Source organism: Terrapene carolina, unplaced genomic scaffold (assembly GCF_002925995.2).
Source record: "Terrapene carolina triunguis isolate 2854851 unplaced genomic scaffold, T_m_triunguis-2.0 Scaffold113, whole genome shotgun sequence".
Taxonomy (NCBI): Eukaryota; Metazoa; Chordata; order Testudines; family Emydidae; genus Terrapene; species Terrapene triunguis.
The window spans coordinates 20,522,645-20,540,068 of NW_020664464.1; the positions used below are offsets into that span (position 1 = coordinate 20,522,645).

Below are 17,424 nucleotides of genomic sequence, written 5' to 3' on the forward strand. Positions count from 1 at the left end.
ACAACCCACTTCTTCGGATGCATCCGAAGAAGTGGGTTGTAGCCCACGAAAGCTTATGCTCTAATAAATTTGTTAGTCTCTAAGGTGCCACAAGTACTCCTGTTCTTTTTGCGGATACAGACTAACACGGCTGCTACTCTGAAACCTGACTAATGTAATTTAATTCCAACAGATGCATAATTCAAAAAGTAAACAAACATTTTGTTATTATTTGTGAAAATTAAGGGACTAGCAGCAGTGGAACCCAAACTATTTTATTTTACAAGCACCTGTTGGGTATACTTAGGACAACGCAGTGAGTTATCCCACTAGCTACCTTAACTCTGGCCTGGAGCGACGTCATTCTCTAGGTGAAGGGACTATTCAGTCTCCACACCAGCTCTTGAACACAGACAGCAAATTATACCAAATTTCATGACAGATCTAAGTATCAGAGGGGTAGCCATGTTAGTCTCTACCCACAAAAACAACAAGGAGTCCGGTGGCACCTTAAAGACTAACAGATTTATTTGGGCATAAGCTTTCGTGGGTAAAAAAGTGGGGTTTTTACCCACAAAGGCTTATGCCCAAATAAATCTTAGTCTTTAAGGTGCCACCGGACTCCTCGTTGTTTAGGACAGATCTGTAATTCCAAACTCTATCCAATGAAGACTGTGCTTAGACTACCAAGCTCATTTCACTTGGATTTTTTGATGTACACTCAGATACCATGCATTTTACAAATACATGTAATGATATTCTTTCCCTTCACTTTAATGTGTTTTTCTTTGTCTCTTCCCCCCCACACACACTTTTTTTTTTTTTTTGAAACAGCAATTTAAAGGAAAATGAAAGTACAAAGAAAAGTATGACACTCAACATATCATTGGTATGATAAAACTGGCAAAATTCCAAAGATCTATATTGGTCAAATGGAGTTATAAGAATTAATTCTTAATTAAAATATTAAAGCATACATGCAGCCAATTAATATGCACACCAAAAACAAGCAGCACTGGGCATGCTTAGTAGACAAGACACAACCCACATTCTGAATTAACTTGACTTGCAAAATTGATTTCATTTTTAAATCAAAGCCGGTTTTCAGCATAAAAAGAGTTTAAGCAAAATAAAGATGTTTGCCTTCCTAGAACCCGACTGCAGGAAAACCAATTAGAGGGGACTGTGATTGTGGCCAGCCATTATACTGGGGGGAGTACAGGGTTTTCTGCAAACTCTTTCCTATTCTGCACACCTCTGTGGACACAATCTGGTTCTTAGAAAGATTCGCAAGATACATCTGTTTGCCTAGCCTTTTTTCAATTAACTGAACTATAAATTCCTGGGGTCTCAAACAACCGGCCAGATCCTTCTTCATTCTCAGTCTTTAGTGTTCCTCTTATTTGAAATGTTAATGGAGCAATTTATGTCCCATTAAATACATGCAGACATAGAGATGGGTATCTTATAAATGCATGTAATAACAGTTACAGTTTCAGGGTACCTGTTAACTGTATTTGCACCCTCCCCGCTCCCATGGTCGACTTCAGGAGCGCCCAGTCAGGTCTCAGTTCTCCAGCTGTCACCTGTCTCTAGGTAGGGACCCTTGTACTACTCCCTTCTGACCAGGGGTTTCAAGGCTCCACAGCAACCTGCCATACACTGAGATAACTGCAGCAAGCCAGCTTGCCTAATGGCCAGCATCTGTGACTTGCTTTCTCCCCGAGGGCTATAAACAGTGTATTGCCAGCAGTTACCACACAGATCTTTCTAAACAAGTACATTACAAATAAGCATTACAAAGAAAACATATAAAAAAACAACACAAGTTCCTACAGGCTTATTAAAAGTCTACCAGAGATCACTCCTAACCCCTCAGGGGGTGGTACCTCTCTGAGGTTGTTTACAGTTTCAGCAACTTGCCTTAATCACGCCTCACCCCACCCATTTTTAGTTCCTGAAGGAGCTGTGGTAACCTGTCCCCATGAATTTATAAACCATTCATAAATTTAATACAATAGTTCCCAAAGATACTGCATGGAGTTGCAATGTCTGCAACAATAATAATATTCAGAAAGCAAAAACAATACGATCAAATTGATTTAAACCAAATTTATTAGATAGGAAGTACTCCTAGTCTGAGATCTTGTATGCTAAGTTGTAGCAAATTTTACAGTTGATTTATAAACTCTTGAAAAAAAAGATTTATAATTGAAATGCTCACAGGCACCGCCTTAATTATAGCAGTGTGAATATGCACATATAAATTGTATAAAGAAGATCTATTTCATATTTAAAGCCAGCTTCACATAAAAAAAATGGGCAATAATCCATGACATGATGTCATCAAGTGAAGGACTTTCACCATAAAACACATGCAAAGCCAGCACAACAAATGTAGCCCCCAGTAAGTTGAAGAGTGGAATTTCTGCTTATGATCTCCAACCCACCACCCCTGCCTCCCTGGGGTTGCACAATGTACTGCTAACATGCAACCAGGGTGGAATAGAATTAATGTGTGTGGCATTTATTCGTATTAAATAAGACAGCTGCAGTTTCATTCCTAATTCATACTACCTGAAGCTAGAAGACAGATTTAATCACAATGCTAAGGCAAGTATATCACGGATTCCAAGACTCACTCCTTCACTAACCATTATCTCCCAAAAAGATACGGAAGTCAAAGAGTAGGAATTCTCAGAAGTTTGTTTAGAGGTGAAATATATTCAGTAATAGAATAACTTCCCAACCAGTGCTTCTGCCATGTCAAACTGGACTGGAAAAATTAATGAAATGATTACAGTGAGAAATTTTGGTAAATTTCGGATGAAGTGAGCTTTAGCCCATGAAAGCTTATGCCCAAATAAATTTGTTAGTCTCTAAGGTGCCACAAGTACTCCGTGTTCTTTTTGCTGATACAGACTAACACGGCTACCACTCTAAAGAAAGCTTGTGACCTATAAATATAATTAGAACTTTCAAGTCCCCTGTTCTTGGATTTTAAACTCTGAGGGGCTGATTCTCTCCTCAGTTAAGCTTGTGACATACACAAGTAATTTCACCACAGTCAACTGAGTAAAAGTGGTGTAAAATTACCATGAGAGGAGAATAAGATCCTGAGTGGGGAAATTTTAAGCCTCATCTGAACTCTTGGATGGTCAAACCTGACTATTTTGTATCGGCTTATGTATTTTTCTTTGGTTTTTTTCCTTATTACATTCAGCACAGGGCTCAGTAGGATCCCTGCTGCTGCAAAAGAAATACTTGCCTATGGTCTCCCTCATTCTTTCAGTCCAAGATTGAGGATCATGCTGTAATTCAGCATGCAGGCAAATGCTGCACGGCCAGGATAACAATATAATATATGCAGTGCTTAATTTGCACCAGGGCTTGCCAGGGCTGAGCCCTGGCACCTCTAGGCTTGGCAGTTCATAGCCCAGGCACCTCTGGGCTTGCTGCATCAGTTATGAATGTAAAAAAGTTGCTTGAGCCCTGGCACCAAATTCCTTCAGCCCTGGCGCCTCTTTCATTACAAATTAAGCGCTGAATATATGGGGATGATAACTTATGTTGGTGAAATGCTACAGCATAAGAACAAATAAATTACTCCTGTTTTGCAAAAGGCATATTGGTTTTGCACCTCTATGTTTGATGCCAGTTAAAGTGCCTCAACTATGTCTTGGCATCCATCTATAGCAGCAATGTGAGACCATTAATTGCCTCGTTTTATTCCATCAGCATTCTCAAATTTAAAATTGTTCTTTTCATGCTAAATCTGATAGCCTCTCATTAAAAAGTTATTAAAAAATAGAGCTTGACTAACCTGCTTGTTATCCTTCTGGTGAGCTTGAACAAAACACTGTGTAAACACCTGTATTATGGTCATTACTTCTGGCGTTCCACCGGTTTCCAGTAGTGCATTCCTGAGCATTGAAAAGTTAAATTATGACAGGTCAGATTATTAGTCTGTTAATCACACAGCTTTTAACTGGAAGAAGGTAACGAGAGAGTGAGCATGCTTTCTGTATTGTTGCCTTGAGCTGTGTCTGAACTCATGAAAACTGAAGAAACTAACTTCACTTTGACATTTGTTAAAGAACACACACACACCCTTTGTGATAAAGACAACATTGTCCTTTGACAAATATTTCACACTTTGAGCTTAATTTTTTTTTTTTTTGCAGTTGCGACCCATGCATTTAGAGGTCTAAATGGAGCAGCCACGTACTTAGGTGTCTATATGATAGGGTTTGCATCTGCAACAAACTGTAGGGAAGGGAAAAAAGGGCAAAATTAAAAAGCAGGCTGGCATAAAAAAATGGCCTTTTAAGACTCCAATCCTGCAAAGCACTTAAGCACAAACTTAACTTTAAGCTTCAATTGAACTACTCACATACTTAAAATTTAGCACGTGCTTAAGTGCTTAGCTGGATCAGAGCCCATAAGCAGTTCCAGGGCTGGCCTACAAGAGGAAAGTCAGAAAAGTTAAGTCGAATGAACTAAAGGTGTGACGTCAACGTGCCTAAGTTAAAGCATATTAAACCCCCACATGGATGCTCTCATTCAGGAGTAAGCGGTCTCCATTTGCTAACCCTGATAATCCATGATTCTATGAAATTACAGCTAAATAAATGCACTTTACTCCTAAATTAGATCATCTGCATGGGTGAGGAGGAAGGTACTTTAACATGCTCTAATTTATTAGTATTGACTTCATACCTTTAGTCAATTTGCCTTAACTTTCCCAAATGTCCCCATGTAGACATGGCCTAAAATTCAACAAGTAGAATCCACTTGGCCATGTTGCAAGGGGCAAGAATAACATTCACATTGCCTAAAATTGTTCGTTGTTCACAGTTGCTCTCTTACTGTAGGTTCCAAGAAGAAAGTTCATATTCAGATTAGGCAATGAAAAGATTTAAAAAATTGAAAAGACCGCACAAGGAGATGGAACTTTATCATTTAGTAATACAGTTACAGCTAAGTCATGAGATGTGACTGGTTAGTGATTTAGAAAAGTAAACAGCAACATGAACAGAGATGAATGTTGTACCAAAATCATATTGTACAGCTGCAGTTGGTACAGCAGTACCATAATCAGAGCCTCGTGCATTCCGCAATGATTTCAGTTGTGAAATCACAAAATCAATCCAGGCAGTCTCATATGTCAGGCAGGTGAAACGCTCTAATTGTCGCTCCACTGGACATAATCAGTAAACCTGAGCAAGTGGGGCAGGCACTGTAAAGGCAGCTAAAGCTAAGGGCAGGGAAAGCTATTTTCCATTCCCCTCTTTGAAAGGAATGTAATGATAAAAAAAGCAGATTCTCCATTTCTCCTGGGAACAGTGTAGTAAGTTCAGGGTAAGAGGTCTAGTGGGATACCACGAGAATCAGTGTTAGTGTCTTATTTAACATTTTCATTCATGATCTGGAAGAGGAGTACATATTATATTGCTAAAATTCAGAAATGATAGTAAATTGGAAGTAGATGTGATCACCAGCAAAAACAGAGAAACACCATAAAGGAACCTCCAGAGGTTAGATACATGGGCCGAAAACAATTAAGTAAGATTCAACTTGGAAAAACAAAAGCTAATATGTCTGGGATAAAATAATCCAAAACACAAACTCAATGGGGAGGATGTGAAACATGGGAAGCAGTAATGCTGAAAGAGACAAAGGGGTGGACAGCAACTCAGACATGAGTTTCTAATAGAAAATGGCTTCAAAAAAGCTAATGCAATTTTGGACAGTATACATAAATAAATATGAAGCAAGGAAATAATAATCCTTCTCTAACAATATCTCTCTAAGCACTCTGGTGTGACTGTACCTGGGGACTATTGTGTTCATTTCCGGGTACAACTTTACCAAAAGGATAATAATAAACTGGAGCAACTCCTGACAAGTACAACAAAAATAAACATGAGGCTGTAGGGACTGACTTATCAGAAAAGATTAGAGATAGCTAATATGTGTAGCTTAGTTTAGTAATGACTAAGAGAGCAGGGAACATACTTTTTCAAATTAAAAAACAAAACAGTTACTCACCTTCTCATAATTTTTGTTCTGCAAGATGTGTTGCACATTTTCCTTAGACTGTAGGGGTGTAATGTCTCATGCATGAGTGCTGGAGAGTTTTCCCTAGTGATACCAGTAGGAGCAATCCTGCCCATTCCTGGTTCTCCTCATGGAGTGCATAAAGGGCAGAGCCACCCCACCTATCCTTCATTTCCTTTGCAATGGAATGCCAATGGTAGATTTTGATGCATTGGAGAAGAAGGGTGGGTCATGTAATAAATATATGCAACACATCTCGAAGAACTATAGTTATGATAACCATTTTTAATTCTTCAAGTGCTTGCATATTCCCATTATACTGTAGGTGACTCTCAAACTGTTCTAAAGGTAGTGGGGGTTGGAGTCTCATCAGAAGTGGGACAAGTAGGACTGCTTTTCCCGTATTTGCATCTTTCTTTGATGCAGCAGTAAATGCATAGTGTCTAGTGAAAGTATGGACAGAAGACTATGTTACTCCCCTGCGCATGTCCAGAATAGGAACATCTCCCACCAATGCTGCAGAAGCCAGATGCACTGTGGTGAAGCATGCTGTCAGTTTCTAAGCAGAGTTGTGCCCTTGACAGTGTAAGAGAAGGTTACTCACCTTGTGCAGTAACTGAGGTTCTTCAAAATGGTTGTCCCTGTGGGTGTTCTGCTTTAGGTATCTTGGTGCCCTGCACTTCTAATTGCAGATCTGTAGTAGCAGTGCCCCGGTTGGCCACACACACATGGCAGCCGTCTTGCGCTAATCCGAGCAGTTACCCCGTGTGCGCAGCCAACAGTCCCCCAGTTCCTTCTCTACCTCAGAGGATTGACGTGAAACTCCGAAGTAGAGGGGGTGGGGGGTAGTGGGGCACCCACAGGGACAACCATCTCGAAGAACCTCAGTTACTGCACAAGGTGAGTAACCTTCTCTTCTTCTTCTAGGAGTATCCCTGTGAGTGCTCCACTTTAGGTGACTGTAGAGCAGTGACCCTCAGTGGAGGGGAGGGACTTTGGAGTTGATTTATATGCGGTGGAGAGCACCAAGAGTCCAAACTGAGCATCTGCAGCTGATTGTTGTTCTAATGCATAGTGTTTGGTAAAGGTATGGGCTGATGCCCCGGTAGCTGCTTTACAAATGTCTGTGATGGGTACATTATTGAGAAAGACCACAGACATGGATAGTGCCCTGGTGGAGTGTGCGCGAAGTCCAGAGGGAGCTTGCAGATTATAGTCTGGGCAACATAACTGGATACATGTAGATATCCATTTAGATAGTCTCTGCTTGGAGATGGTTTGGCCCTGGAAATGTTCTGTTGTGGATACAAATAGTCTGGATGATTTTCTAAATGTTTTTGTTCTTTCTATATAGAATGCTAGCGCTCTGCGGACGTCTAGCGTGTGAAAGGAGGCCTCCTTGTTGTCAGCATGCGGTTTGGGGAAAAATACAGGTAAGTAAATGGGCTGGTTGCGATGGAAGGGGGGGTGACCTTGGGTATGAACTTAGGATGTGGTCGTAGGATTGGCTTTGAGGAATGTGGTAAGGTGGGTGTGCCATTAGGGCACCCAGCTCTCCCACCCTTCTTGCTGATGTGATAGCTACTAGGAAGACGACCTTCATGGATAGGTGCAACAACAAACAGGTCGCTAGTGGTTCAAAGGGTTTGCCTATGAGGGCACGGAGAACAAGACTGAGATCCCACATGGGGGTGTGGTCCTGTAGTGTCAGATAAGTATTCTCTATGCCCTTGATGAAGTGTTTAGTCAGCAGGTGAGCAAAGAGCAAGTGAGCAAAGAGCATCTTAGAGTGGAAGGAGGTGATAGCTGCTAGATGCACTCTGAGTGAGCTAGTAGATAGGCCCAATTATTTTAGTGTCAATATGTCGTCAAGGATTATGGGTAGTGGGGCCGACTGTGGAATAATCTGCTTGTTCTGGCACCAAGTACAGAATCGTTTCCACTTGTGCGTGTATGTCTTTCATGTGGTCAGCCGCAGACTGTTCAGTAGTATATCTTGTACTTCCTTAGAACAGTGTGTCTCAAGTCCCATCATCCATGGATTAGCCAGGCCTTGAGATAGAATACTGAAATGTTGGGGTGCCGGAGGCGTCCTGCGTCAGCAGATGAACCACAAGGGGAAGGGTTCGTGATGGTGTCACTGCCATCTGTTTCAGGTATGGAAACCATGTTTGTCTGGGCCATGTTAGTGCAATGATGACGACCCTTGATTTGTCTTGCTTGATCTTGTGGAGGACATGGCTCAATAGATGGATTGGGGGGAAGGCATACAGTAGTGGGGCTTCCCATTTCAGAAGGAAGGCGTCTCCCAGAGAGTCGTGCCCCAGTCTGGCCTGAGAGCAGTATTGCAGGCACTTTGCATTGTGTGCTATTGTGAAGAGATCTATTGAGGGGAATCCCCATTGTCTGAATATAGTTTTTAGTATTCCAAGATCTATCTCCTATTTGTGGGTTTGTGAAAAGTTCCTGCTTAGGTGGTCTGCTGTTGCATTCTGGCGTCTGGGCAAATTGGATGCTATGATGTGTATGTTGTTGGAGATGCACCACTGGCAGAAGCAGACTGCTTCTGCACAGAGGGAATGAGGTCGGGCCCCTCCTTGGTGATTTACATAAAACATAGTCACCAAGTTGTCCATAAGAAACTGGACAGTCCTATTGCGGATCAGAGGGAGAAAGTGCTGGCAGGCGTTTCAGACTGCCCTTAACTCCAATAGATTTATGTGGAGACTGGACTCTGCTGGGGACCAGCGACCTTGGATGGTATTTTCATACAAGTGTGCCCCCCATCCCATCAGAGAGGCATCTGTGGTGATTGTTACAGTTGGAGGTTTTTGTTGGAAGAGGACACTTGAACAAACGTTCGTAGGTTGTGTCCACCACATAAGCGAGTCTTTTACCCTGCTGGGCACTGTAAGACATCTGTTGAGTGAGTGCCTGGGTAGAATATAGACAGTGCAGAGCCAGGCCTGTAGGCATCTCATGTGGAGCCTGGCATGTTTCATGACAAATGTCATAGCCGCCATGTGCCCCAGGAGTTGTAGGCACGTTCTGGCATATATTTGTGGGCTGTCTATTACTGTTGTAATTAGCTTTGTTAAAGTAAGAAATCGTTGTTGGGGTAGTCGTGCTGTTGCTGTGAGGCAGTCGAGGTGTGTCCCTATAAAGTCCAACTGTTGGGTGGGTGTCAGAGTGGATTTTTGGAGGTTGATTTGTAACCTTAGGTTCGTAAATAGGGTTATAGTGGTGTGAGTGGCGTCGATTGCTGCCTGGTGTGTGGGTGCTTTTAGAAGACAGTCGTCTAGGTAGGGAAATATGATCACACCCTGCCTGCGAAGGTGTGCTGCTGCGACAGCGAGAACCTTGGAAAACACTCTTGGGGCAGTGGACAGGCCGAAGGGAAGCACTCTGTACTGGTATGCAGGTTCCCTAGAGTGAATCACAGGAACCGCTGTGTGCCGTGTGAATGGTAACATGAAAGTAAGCATCCTGTAGGTCGAGGGCCGAGAGCCAATCTCCTTTCTCCAATGCTGGAATTATAGTTGCTAGAGTCACCATCTTGAAAAGTTGTCTTCTCACAAACTTGTTTAGTTTTCACAAGTCGAGAATGGGCCTCCATCCGCCTGTTTTCTTCTGAGTGAGAAAGTAATGTGAATAAAACCCTCTGCCCCTGTGTTGAACTGGCACGGGTTCCACGGCACCTAATTGTAGGAGATGGTTTACTTCCTGCTCTAGCAGATGCACGCGAGAGGGGTCCCCGAAGAGAGACGGGGAAGGGGGCTGGGTAGGTGGAATAGAGATAAAAGGGATGAAGTAGCCCTTCTGAATAATTTCCAGAACCCATTTGTCAGTGGTGATAGTTTTCCATACTGGGTAGAATGGTGACAGGCGGTCTCCAAATGGGCTGGAGATTGGATGTAACTCTAGGATTGGAGAATGTGGAGTTCTCATGTCCTCGACCAACACTTCAAAACGTTTGCCTCGAAGTGGATGGTTGAGACGTAGACAACTGATCTTGTGGTTGTCGGCGTCTCGTCTGCCTCTGTTTGTGGCACTGGTTGTAGTGTCTTTGAGGCCGGGTGTATGGGGCAGTCAGGAATCGTTGATTATAGGATCTGCCTTGTTTCTTTTTGTTTGCAGGGACTTAGATTCCAAGTGTCTTTAATGTTGCCCGGGAGTCCTTCAAGGTATGCAAGGAGATGTCTGTGCTTGCTGCAAACAATTTTTGGCCTTCAAAAGGTAAGGTCCTCTACGGTTGCTTGAACTTCCCTGGGAAACCCTGAAAGATGGAGGCAGGAAGCCCTACGCATGACTACGGACGTAGCAATGGATCGTGCCACCATGTCAGCAGAATCAAGAGAAGCCTGCAGGGCCATTCTGGCAATGAGGGAACCTTCTGCAATGTTGGCCTTGTATTGCTCCTTTTTGCCTTCTGGACAATGTTCAATAAAGGTTGCCATCTGAGAAAACATGTTGTGCATGTATTTGGCTAGTAAGGCCGAGTAGTTGGCTATGTGGAATTGGAGGGTAGCCGATGAGTAGGCTTTCCTTCCAAAAAGGTCTAGTCTTTTCTAGTCTTTATCATAAGGGGTGGTTCTTGACTGAGGTTGCTTCCCCCTTTGATTAACTGATTCTACCACCAATGAGTTTGGGGTAGGGTAGATGAACAAAAGCTCAGCCCCTTTAGCCGGTACATAGTACTTCTTGTCGGATCTCTTACAAGAAGGTGGAGCTGCCAATTTTTTTCCAGTCCATAATGGCTGCATTAATGGGTAGTGCAACCTTGGCTGATGGAGAAGCCTGAAGTATATCTGTCAGTTTATGCTGTGTCTCTGGTAGCTCTGCCAGTGATATGTCAAGGAAGTCAGCTACCTGTTTAAACAGATCTTGAAAGGATTTAAAGTCATCTCTAGATGTGGGGGATGGCGGCATTATTGTTTCGTCTGGTGATGAAGAAGAGATATGGGTAGGTGGGAGGGTATAGCCCTCAGGCGCATCCTCAGGTTCTTCTACTTCCTCCTCCAACGTTTCTGAGGGAGCTTGGGCAGGTGGCGAAGGTTCTGGACCTGGGTGGGTTGGAGGGCCTGATGTATAATGCCCATGGGTCCCAGTATGTCCAGTTCAATGGGAGAGCCATGGAGGGTGGCACCCATTGTGGAACCTGCCAGCCTCTTCCATCCAGAGATGTTTGATGCCGCGAGGGTCCAGGTTTGGGTGAGGAATGGCAAAGGGTGTACATCCCTTCCTCGCTGGAAAGAGGAGGGACTGAGCCTGCGGGGGTAGTAGCCAAGATTGGTCCCAGTCTGACTGGGGTGCCGTTGGTGCCAAAAATCGGAATCCCCGCAATTGAAGTAATCAGGAGGTCTGCCTGTCTGATAAATTGTTGCGGTACAGGGAGGCACAATACCGAGGACAGAGGTGGCCCCTGGCTGGAACTCAGAGGGAGGGATGCTGGTGCCGCAGGCTTGCTGCATTGTATTGGTGCAGCAGGTGGCGCCATTGTCTGTGTTTTCTTTGGCTCCACCGGTGCCGAGCTAGGAGCTACATGCACCTCCGTGAGAGCTAGACCACACCGGGTCTTTAGCTCCTCGCGGTCCAGTGTTCTCAGTGCCATTGATACCGGGGCAGACTTTGTGGTCGGAAATCTCTTGTTTTGAGGCAAATCTCACTACGGTGAAGAGTGAGACCTCTTTTTTGTGGCTCTTTTAGGAACAGAGTCCTTAGTAGCCGTTTTAGAGGAGGATCCCATGTCTGAGACTGCTGTTGGCGACCGTTGGCCAGGAGGTATCCTGGACTCCGGTTGGAGGCTGGTCTGAGGGATTTCTCCATCATCAGGAGTTTCAACTGGAGATCCCTAGCCTTCCTTGTCCTAGCTGTCAGTTTTTTGCAGTGGGGACACTTTTGAGATATATGTGTTTCTCCCAGACAATGGACACACTGTGCATAGCCATCAGAGACCAGTACAGACAGTCTGCAAGTGAGGCAGTGTTTGAAGCCTGGAGAACCAGGCATTTCTGAGAGGCTATGTGGAAAGGAAGAATGGGAATAATCCCGTTCTTATGCCTCTGTCATTGGGAGTTACCTGGCAGGGGAAAGGGGAGGAGTAGGAAAACAAAGGTTTTTTTTAATATGGTAAAAGAAAATTAGAGGAGAAATTAAGGGAGAGAGATACTAGCTGGGAAAGAACTGAAATAATAGAAATAGCTAAAGCTGTGAGGGTACTGCTGTCATTCCGACCGAAGCCAAAGGCAGTAGAGAAGGAACTGGGGGATGGTTGGCTGCACACGTGGGGTAACTACTTGGAGCGATGAGAGATGGCTGCCGCACGTGTGAGGCCAACGGGGGCATTGCTACTATAAATCTCCGATTAGAAGTGCAGGGTGCAAAGACACCTAAAGTGGAACACCCACAGGGACACTCCTCAAAGAACACCACATAGTTGCAGCTGGTAATCCATTTTGACAGTCGCTGTGCTGTAACAGGTTGACCTCTCATTTGTTCCACATAGGAAACAAATAGCTGAGAAGAACTCTGAAAGGCATTTTCTTGACCAGGTAAAACGCCAAAGCCGTATGTTCATCCAGAGTGTGCAGCCTTCATTCATCTTTGTGAGCATGTGACGTTTGAAAGGAAACAGGTAAGTATATTGACTAATTCAGGTGAGAATCAGTCTCACACAGAAACTTAGAGTGAGGACTACATTGTACCTTGTCTTTGTATAAAACAGTGCACATAACTCTCCCACTCTCCTAATGGAGGTGACAGGCACTATGAAAGCCACCTAGATTGAGAGGTGCAGAAGTGAGCAGGAAGCTAAAGGGTGAAATGGAGGTCCCATAAGAGTAGACAACACTAAATTTAAATCCCAAGTTGGCAATGGACCCCGAATCAGTGGCAACAAACTATCTAGTCATGATAGGATTAGTAAAAACAGTTCTACCATTGATTCGCGAGTGATACACTGAGATAGCAGTCAGATGTACTCTAATGGAGCTGAGGGCTTGACCTGACTCCTTAAGATGTAAGAACTAGTCCAGAATTGTTTGAGTCAGTGACACATCATGTGAGGCCCATATGAAGAAGCACTTCCAGTTACTAAGGTAAGCCACTCTTGTGGAAGATTTTCTACTATTAAGGAGAACATTCTGGACTGCCATTGAACAGTGAACCTCCTGTGCATTTAATCACTGATGAACCATGCTCTCATATGCAGCACCTGAAGATTCGGGTGTAGCACTCACCCATGATTCTGAATTAGGAGATTTGTGGTTAGTGGCATGAGTAAGGGTCCCCAAGTAGATAGATTGTATAAATCAGAATACTGTGGCTGCCTCAGCCAGGCTGTAGCTATAAGGATCATTCTGCCTCAATCGTTTCAGCCTGAGAAAATGACATTGGGAATCAGGGGTATTGTGGGTACCACAGGAACAGGAAAGTGCCCAAAACTGACCCGGGACCGTGACTTGCCCTGTAACAGAAATGAAGATACTTCCTGTTTTGCCAAGTCAAAAACAGATCCACCTTTGGAAACCCCATGTGATATACCACAGCTCGGATGGTTACATTGAGAGACCATTCGTTGTCCACATTGACGGATCTGTTCATGCAATCTAGCATGCCATTTTGAACACCCAGCAGGTGAGACGCCCTAAGGATGACCAAGCTCTGTATGCATAAATTCCACAGCTTGATTGCCTCTTGGCACATGCGCTGTGTGAACAAACCCTATTTTTTGTTCAGATAAAAAAATGCTGTGGTGTTGTCACCTGGACAGTCTTGCTTTGAATGTGAAACAGGAACTGTTAACATGCACGGAATACTCCACGCATCTCTAGAATGTTTATGTGTAACTGAGCCTCATGGGTAGACCACAACCCTTGAGTCTGAAGATCATCCAAAGGCACTCTCCACCACCCCATAGCTGAAGCATAAATTACCAAAGTAATGGAAGGGAGAGGTGGAGACAATGGGAATCCCTGACACACATTGTCTTGGCTCATCCACCAGCTCAGAGACGACAACACCTTGTCCGGGTACGCCTACCACTTTGTCCAAATGGTGAATCTGAGGGCAACAGGCTGCCCTAAGGCAAGTCTGCATTCCTCTGAGGAGGAGCCTGGCATGAGGGGTCACATATGTGCATGCTGCCATATGACATAGGATCTTGAGACAATTCCTCACTGTGGTTTGTGGCTGACCCTTGAGCAACCCAAAGAGGTCCTGTATAATCTGGAATCTGACATGAGGCAGAAAAACCCTGGCAGTGATTGAGTCTAATTAACTCTGTTCTTTGTAGACTTTTTTTGTTCATTTTCAGTCTCACGACTCTGAACAGTCAGAAAGTGCAATGAATAGCACCTCTACCTAGTTTCTGGAGTGACCCCAAACCAACCAATTGTCCAGATACAAGTGGATCTCTCTGGTAGAGGTAGGCCTCTACCACTGCCATGCACTTGGTGAAAAACCTCAGTGCTGATGACAGACCAAAGGGCAGATCAGTGCATTCTTAATGATCTTTTCCTACCATGAACCTTAGGAACCTCCTGTGACCAGGATGGATTGCCGCATTGAAGTAGGCATCCCGTAAGTTGAAGGCAGCATACCAGTTTCTTAGATCTAGGGAAGAGATAATAGTAGCAAGGGACACCATACAGAACTTTAACTTCTTGATGCATTTATTTAGGTTTCGAAGATCTAGACAGGGTCTGAGAGCCCCTCTGGCTACAGGTATTAAAAAGTATAGAGAATAAAACCTCCTGCCTTAATGAAGTGGAGGCACTTTTTCTACAACACCCAAAGAACATAGAGTCTGCACTTCTTGTCTCAGTACAGACTCATGAGATGGGTCCCTGAAAAGGGACAGGGGAGGAAGTGGAAGGGAGGATAGAAAGAAATTGTGGATGATTACCTCAGTGCCACAACAGCATCCAGTAAGGCCACTGAGGAGGCTGGTCAGCCAGGCCTCCCAATCCTTAGCTCTGCTTTTCTCATAATGCCTTCTGTGGGAACAAGAATGAGACCTAGAGGAAGCCCTTAAGTGTGAAACTCAGGAACCCACTTTAGATTCTGAGGACTAATCAGAGTAGCCAGGCAGTACGGTACGGTAAAGGTTCTTGGAGACCAGGACTGTTAAATATGATGGGAATGCAGTACCACAGGCAGCACAGAAGGCTTTCAAGCTATCATTACTGAACAACAAGGTGGAGCTGGTACCAGATGTCTGGAGGTAGACACAGAGGTCAATTAAGTGTGCAGGACTAGATCTAAAGCCAGTGGGGCTGCAGCAGACTGTACTGGAGCCGATGAACGCAGTACCTGTAACAGTGCTGATAGCAGTACCAACAGGCATAAATCAACAGCAATGGCAGTACCAACAGGCATAAAAGGTCTCTCACATCCACATAGGCCTAGAGCTATGTTGAAACCGACGGAGCTGGTTGCCTTGCCATAATCAGCTACAAGTGGTCTGTTGTCATCGCTGAGGAAGGCTTAAACTCCGGAGACCTTAGCATAGACTCCCATGGTACTGGCAAGGCCTGGTGGCCAGCCAGATCCAAAACAAAGAAAAGGGAAAATACTCAGATAAAATGAAAATAAGACAGAAAAAACATTCCAAGGATGAAAAACAGTCCTATAGGCAAATAACTAAACTAAGTATGCACAACTTTATTCCCAAGGAACAAGACTGTGAACACAAAATGTTCCAACTGATGGTAAACAAGAACTGAAGGAGGGGCGGGGCTTCACTCTTTATACCTCCGTGAAGCGCATGAGGAGCCAGGAATGGGCAGGGCCACCCCACAGATAACATTAGGGAAAACACTCTGGCACCAGTGCATGAGACAGACGCACACCTACAGCATGATGGACATATGCAAGAACTCTAAGAAGAACTGGAAGGTCTGATGCCAAAAACAGATAGGAACTATTTAGTGTGATGCACAGGGATTATTAATTAGACATAATCAAATGAAACTAAAAAAAAAGGAAGCTGATGCCAAATAACAAGAAAAACTTCCTTACAATAGGGCCTATCAGGCTGTCTAACAGCATCCCAAGTGAAGTGGTGGACTTCTAAAATCAGATGGAGCAACATTTTAGAAAATATACTGTGGGCACAGTCCTGCTTTGTTAGGGAGAGTGACTAAATTTCCATTTCTAATGTCTGTGTTTTCCACTCTGCCAAAGAAAATCTGCATGACAGGGATATTCCTTCACTCTTACAACTCCATTGTTTTAAATACTGCTTTATACATCACAACAAACCAATAAATGACATACATTTTGACTCCCCATAGCATGGTCACAGAGGATCCCATATAGTACACTATGGAATTTGTGCAGGTCTGCACTTTTTTCATGTATACAAAATGATTTGGGGAGAGGGACTGGTAGATCTGTAAGTACATGGATCCATTGGTCTTTCCTGCCTCAGCCACAAACTGGGCTACAGTAACAGCAAGGGCTACTGCAACTCTCTGGCTGTGCTAGTAGATGAAGCATAGCTCCATTGCCACTATAGAATCATAGAATATCAAGGTTGGAAGGGACCTCAGGAGGTCATCTAGTCCAACCCCCTGCTCAAAGCAGGACCAATCCCCAGACAGATTTTTGCCCCAGATCCCTAAATGGCCCCCTCAAGGATTGAACTCACAATCCTGGGTTTAGCAGGCCAATGCTCAAACCCGACTACACAGCAATTAGACAGCTGGCATGGGCCAGCTGACTTGAGCTCACGGGGCCATTTAATTGCAATGTAAACATTCAGGCTTGGGCTGCAGCCCAGGCTCTGGGACCCTCCCACCTCGCAGGTCCTAGAGCCTGGGCTACAGCCCAAGCCCAAACATCTACACTGCAATTAAGCAGCCCTGCAAGCCCAATCCTGAGTCAGCTGGCACAGGCCAGCCACAGATTTTTAATTGCAGTGTAGACATATCCAGTGTGGTCTAGGATAGACAATTCCTTCCCTCATTTCCTACAAAGGTCCCTGTACCAACCTTGTATGCTTGGCCTTGACAAATGGTCCAGGATTTGCCTAATTGTATACAACAGCACAAGAAGGAACAGAAGAACGACATACTGGGTGAGACCAAAAGGTCCATCTAGGCCAGTATCCTGTCTTCTGACAGTGGTCAATGCCAGGTGCCCCAGAGGGAATGAACAGAACAGTAATTATCAAGTGATCCATCCCCTGTTGTGCATTCCCAGCTTCTGGCAAACAGAGGCTAGAGACATCATCCCTGCCCATCTCAGCTAACAGCCATTGATAGACCTATCCTCCATGAATTTATCTAGTTCTTTTTTGAACGCTGTTATAGTCTTGGCCTTCACAACATCTTCTGGCAAGGAGTTCCACAGTTCAAAATAAATTCTAGACGATCCCACTGG

The 17,424-nt window shown here is 44.2% G+C and overlaps 1 protein-coding gene across 2 annotated transcripts in view; it reads right to left on the reverse strand.

The window, feature by feature from the left end:
* Nucleotides 1-17,424, reverse strand: part of FANCC (FA complementation group C) — a 121,967-nt gene that overhangs the window by 11,596 nt on the left and 92,947 nt on the right. For both annotated transcript variants that reach the window (XR_002907885.2, XM_024196067.2), the window contains exon 10: nt 3,803-3,902. Coding sequence is in view for 1 of the 2 variants with exons in the window: in XM_024196067.2 (XP_024051835.1) it covers nt 3,803-3,902 (100 nt within the window). In the remaining variant the exon portion in view is untranslated. The remainder of the gene's footprint in view (nt 1-3,802; nt 3,903-17,424) is intronic.